General features: G+C 32.2%; 1 protein-coding gene across 1 annotated transcript; it reads right to left on the reverse strand.

The window, feature by feature from the left end:
* Window positions 1-2,534: 2,534 nt before the first annotated feature.
* On the reverse strand, window positions 2,535-4,618 carry LOC140989286 (strychnine-11-hydroxylase-like). Its single transcript, XM_073458456.1, has 2 exons — window positions 3,664-4,618; window positions 2,535-3,319 (listed from the first exon to the last, which is right to left on the reverse strand). The coding sequence occupies exons 1-2, from the start codon at window positions 4,564-4,566 to the stop codon at window positions 2,702-2,704; spliced, it is 1,521 nt and encodes a 506-aa protein (XP_073314557.1). The 5' UTR covers window positions 4,567-4,618; the 3' UTR covers window positions 2,535-2,701.
* Window positions 4,619-5,206: the final 588 nt, after the last annotated feature.

Here is a 5,206-nt window from a genome sequence, read left to right on the forward strand (position 1 = left end):
TATATATAAAATAGATAAATTGATTGGAAAGTTACAAATTCGTGAATCATGATTTGAAAAAAAAAACATGAATTTTTGTCTTTCTAATAACAACTATTGACTGTCTAATTAAATACATGTTGTGAATCGGTTTTCTATCATCTAAAACGCAGGGAAAATTATAAAAATTTTGTTTAACATTCAAATAATATATTTGGACACTCGTATGATTTAAACAAATTAAACATTCATAGGGTGTTAATAATTATAACTTTAGTGAATTAATCATTTGGTACCAACTATTCCTGGGTTAGCGGAAATAGCTCTTGTAGTATTCTCTACGAACGTTCTTCATGAAAACTTCAATCTCCAATCGAGTCAACGACTAGAGCGTTTGTTCATCTTTTAAATTGCAAAGAACTTTATCTTTTGAGATTAAAATTAAGAGGCACCTCAAACCCTATATTTCTTATTGGTTTGGCCAAAATTATGAGAGCTTGAGGGGAGAGGTTTTCGAAAATTATAAAGTAGTGAAAACTAGGATTAGTGGCCTCCTTTGACTGGACAAAAGTATTTCTTTAATGCACGCAGCTGGATTCCACCTTTGATAAGCTTGTCGTGTTATGGAAACTGATACATTCCTAACTGATGTACTGAATTGGTCAGTTGAACTGGTTTGGTGAAATCAGTTGGCTCGTCAGCTGAACTGATTTCACTGCTTCAGTTGAACTGGTCAGTTGGGCTCTTTATCAGTTGAACTCATCAGCAGCTGGCCGAGCTTCTGAAGGTCTTCTGCTGAACCACCTATCAACTGAACAATAAGTGGAACTGATCTTTGATATTTCAGTTAGACTGATTCAGTTTGGGTAGTCAATTGACACTTTCAGTTTGATTCTCGAAAACTTCTGTTTTGGCTCGGTAACTGATCAGTTTGAATTCTGATCAGTTTCAGCTTTTCTGCGCACTAAGGTAAATCATTAGAAATAAAATACAAGTTTTGTTAACATTAAAATCAAGATTGAGAAAATGAAATATTTCAAAAATCTGCTCCTTTTTGATGATCACAAAACTTAAGTTAATAAAGCGATTTTAAAATTTTAAATGAGAATCAGTTAAAATTTAAAGTAAAAAAAAATATTTCAGTTTGAGAGAAAAAAAAGAAGTTCTCCCTCAAAAACTGAATTAAAAACAAATGAGTTTTTAAAAACATTTTCAGTTCGAGGATAAAAAAACTTCCCCTCAAGAAATGATTTAAAAACTCCTCTTTAAAAATGATTTTCAACGCCAAAATTTAGTAGCATTTAATCATTCAAGCGTTTAGGAAAAAAATCTCGAATATATCAGTTCAATCACATAGAGACACAACTGGATAAACATGATATTTATTTAATCAAATAGATATCCCTTGCATTATACATTTAAGTACATCATCAGTTATAAGGGAAATTGTTGCTACTACAATAGCATATTTTAAACAACATTAAATATCAGTAAGTTTATGAACGACGACATATCTGAATTTACCAACAACTGGTTGCCTTGAGCTCTTGAAATACTGTAACGATTTTGAGTCTCTTTGCCAGAAAAACAGCTAGCTGCCTTGGACAGGATCTTTGTGCTGACTCAAACTGGACTCAAATGATGTTGAACCGCATTAATCATCAACTTTGATTAGTTCTTTTAAAATAATATTTTTCAGCGTTTCAAGTAGAAGTATTTTCAGCTTTTGGTCCAGGTTCATCGTAATTCTTAGTGCATTTACAATGTTGATGATATTTATATTAATACACTTAATATATATTTAATAATGATCATTAAACTGACACGTGTGTGTGTGATACTGTTTTACGAGACCTACTTTTCTAATATAAATGTCAATTTCAACCCGTGAAAAAATAAATATAATTATATATATAATTTGTTTTTTTAGACTTGAGAGTGTGAAAGATGGGAGGATGACTAATTGAGTAATATTATTTATATGTTAGCGGTGTCNATATTCCAAGAAAGAAAACGCGAGGTAGAAAACAAAATTAAATTTTGTAGCTTTTTAAAATTAACAAGAAAAAAAGGGCACATAAAAACGAAATAATCAATGATCTAGAAACAATAAACTAATTTATAATTTAGTTAAATTTCTAGAAAGAGTTTGCACTAATCTTTGTCAAAACATGTTGGAAATATATAGTCAATTAACATCGGATAAGTTCATTAATTCACTTTGCATATATTCTATATATGATGCATGGATCGACTTCCATGCACGGTAAGATTGATATCCGATATTCATAAAATCGAATATATTTCTCAAATTTTAATCATTTTTCGGATATTTGATGATATACTAAAATCTTTTTTTTTTTTTTTTTTTCACAGACGTTAGTACTGTTCGGCTGAAACACTAGGTGACCCCCGAATTACATAATCAACTACATTTACATAAGTATGGAGCACTTCTGGGTTAATAGCATTCAGCCTTTTGTGAAATATGTATTAATAACTCTATAACACATAACACACTTTTAAAAATTAATTCAACATATGATTTTTGAAAAACAATCAAATTCTTGAAATAATATATATAAAAAGCGATTACATAAGACAAAGAACAATAAAAATAAAAATACAAAGAAAAAAATAATGTCAAATTAAAATCCAAATTTTATTTACTTATACAAAATATTATGCATAAAAAGCGATTACTGCATAGTATCGCTATTATTTAAAAAGCACGAGCTGGTGAAGCTATTAAGCAAAGTGAGATTTTCTTATGCATTGTGATCCCCAGCGACTCCTCCATATCAAGATCCTCTGGTAACATTCCCTCCGGAAGCTCCCAATTGAAGAAAAACATAAGATTTGCTAGTGCAAGCTCCACAAGCGAAAGGGCGAAATTAATTCCCGGACAACCCCTTCTCCCAGAACCAAATGGTAACAATTCAAAATGTTGTCCTCTAAAATCGATATCGCTGTCAAGAAATCTCTCAGGACAAAATTGTTCAGGGTTTTTCCAGTACATTGGATCAGTTCCAATGGCGCTAGCGTTAATCATGACTCTCGTCTTTGCTGGGATTTCATATTTTTTGGCTATGGTGCACTTTTCTATGGTTTCTCGAGGGACCAATAATGGGGCTGGTGGATGAAGCCTCAACGATTCCTTTACGACTAGTTTTAGGTAGGTGAGTTTTTGGAGATCATTTTCTTCTATTTTGTCTTTTCCTTTGAAGATTGTTCTCACTTCTTGTTGAACTCTTTCTTTTACTTTGGGATTTCTCACAAGTTCTGTCATAGTCCATTCAACTGTTGCTGATGAAGTGTCAGTTCCAGCTGAAAATATTCCCTGTAAACAATCAAATGTTTAATTTCGAATTAACCTTTTCTCCCATCTTACTCATAGAGTAAGTAATGTAATAATTTGTTGGATAAAATATGATAATGGAGTTTAGAGATGTTTATGTCTTTTAAATTTATGAGATCTTATTATTATAACTACAAAAAAGACATGACAATTCAAAAATTATATATAAATATATACATTAAGATATATTTCGACATCTGTACTATTGAATTTTGAAGATGGTATATTTGGAATGTAGTAACATTTGTTAGGAAAGTTTGGTTTTTTAAAATATTATGATAATCTATTAAAAAAAATCAAATTTCAAGAAGAAATTAATAACATACCACGAGAATACCCTTGATATGTTTATCATCTAGGGCGATCACTTTATTAGGTTCCTTTTGAATTCTGAGCAATACATCAATAATATCTTCATGATCAGTTGTCACCTTTTTAGGGTCACGATGTTCCTCTATCGCCTTATCCACGAACCAATCTAAATCACGAAAAATCTTGTCTAACTTCCGGTCCACACCATTAAACTTGTTAAGCCAAGCCAACCATGGAAAATAATCCGCGACATTGAAACCAGCCTCGAAGAGCTCCACCTCCAGAAGAATTTCTTGAAACCTAGTCATTTTTCCATAACCATTTGCATGGTTATCAGGGCTTGTAGTTCCGAAAGCCACACGGCAAACAACATTGTTCAAAAGTGAAAACGACAACTGACTCACATTCACGAGTTTATTCGAATGTTGAGCTATGCTATCAATCATGCGACCCACCTCTTCATCTCTTATTTGAACAAAAGATTGGATTCTTTTGACGGTAAGCAGCTCTAGAACAGCTATTTTCCTTATCTCTCTCCAGTACTCACCATATGGTGCAAAGGCAACCGTGGACAAATTGTAAGTGAGCTTCTTCGCCGCATACAAGGATGGTCTCCCTGAGAAAGCAAGGTCGTGTTCTTTAAAGATTTCTCGCGCCATATCCGCAGATGACACGACTAACGTTGGCACGGATCCCAAGCGCAAGAACATGAGATCTCCGTAGATTTTGGACAATTCTTTTAGGGATCGATGGGGTAACTTTCCAAGATGATGAAGATTGCCAATTATCGGGAGTGGTTTAGGGCCAATTGGAAGACGTCCTTTTCCTATATGTTTCATTTTCTCCTTCTTCATCAACAACGAGAATAAAGATGCTACAAACAAGATGAAAAGTATTAAGAAAATTTCACCACTCATTTTTCCCTAAGATATGTTGTATGTTTATTTTGTGGTCTGTGTAGAGCTGCATGCAGGTATATATAGCTTACAAAGGAAACCTTGAAGTTTCCATCCTTTATTGAATTATTAGCACAAAATAAATAATCTTTATTGTCATATTAAATAAATAAAATAAAATAACATTATCAACTTTTGAGGTCTTTTACTTAAAACCCTTACAAAAAATTAAAATTTCAAATTCAAAATTGTGATTAGGGTAACATTAGATTCCTCGTAAGTCAAATGTTGGCTAAAGAATTTATTGAATCAGTTGTAATAAACAGTCTTTATTTTAATATAATTTACGTTTCATTGTTTTGTTTTACTTTATATGTATACCCATGCAATCAACATAAACAAAGACATTGATAATACTTTAATACAAATAAATCATAATTCGATCTTGAAACTTATTTATAAACACTGTATATTCTAAATTCGTTCCTATTCGACTCAGCAGCCTAAAAACAAGGATAAGGTTTGCTTGAGCTTGAGACTTGTATCTGTGATGTTGTGTACCGTGTTTCATGATAAGGGCATTGAGATCACATCCAATCATGCAGATGGGTAATCATATGATAATTGTACCGAACAACCCTCCCTTGGATTTTCGAAGTGA

This window comes from Primulina huaijiensis, chromosome 12, assembly GCF_012295235.1.
Source record: "Primulina huaijiensis isolate GDHJ02 chromosome 12, ASM1229523v2, whole genome shotgun sequence".
Classification (NCBI taxonomy): Eukaryota; Viridiplantae; Streptophyta; class Magnoliopsida; order Lamiales; family Gesneriaceae; genus Primulina; species Primulina huaijiensis.

Excerpts from the sequence above, each read along its gene's own strand:
- LOC140989286 (XM_073458456.1), bottom strand. The coding sequence starts at position 4,566 with ATGAGTGGTGAAATTTTCTTAATACTTTTCATCTTGTTTGTAGCATCT. Across the intron at positions 3,320-3,663 it reads ATATCAAGGGTATTCTCGTG|GGAATATTTTCAGCTGGAAC; the intron begins GTATGTTATTAA and ends GATTGTTTACAG.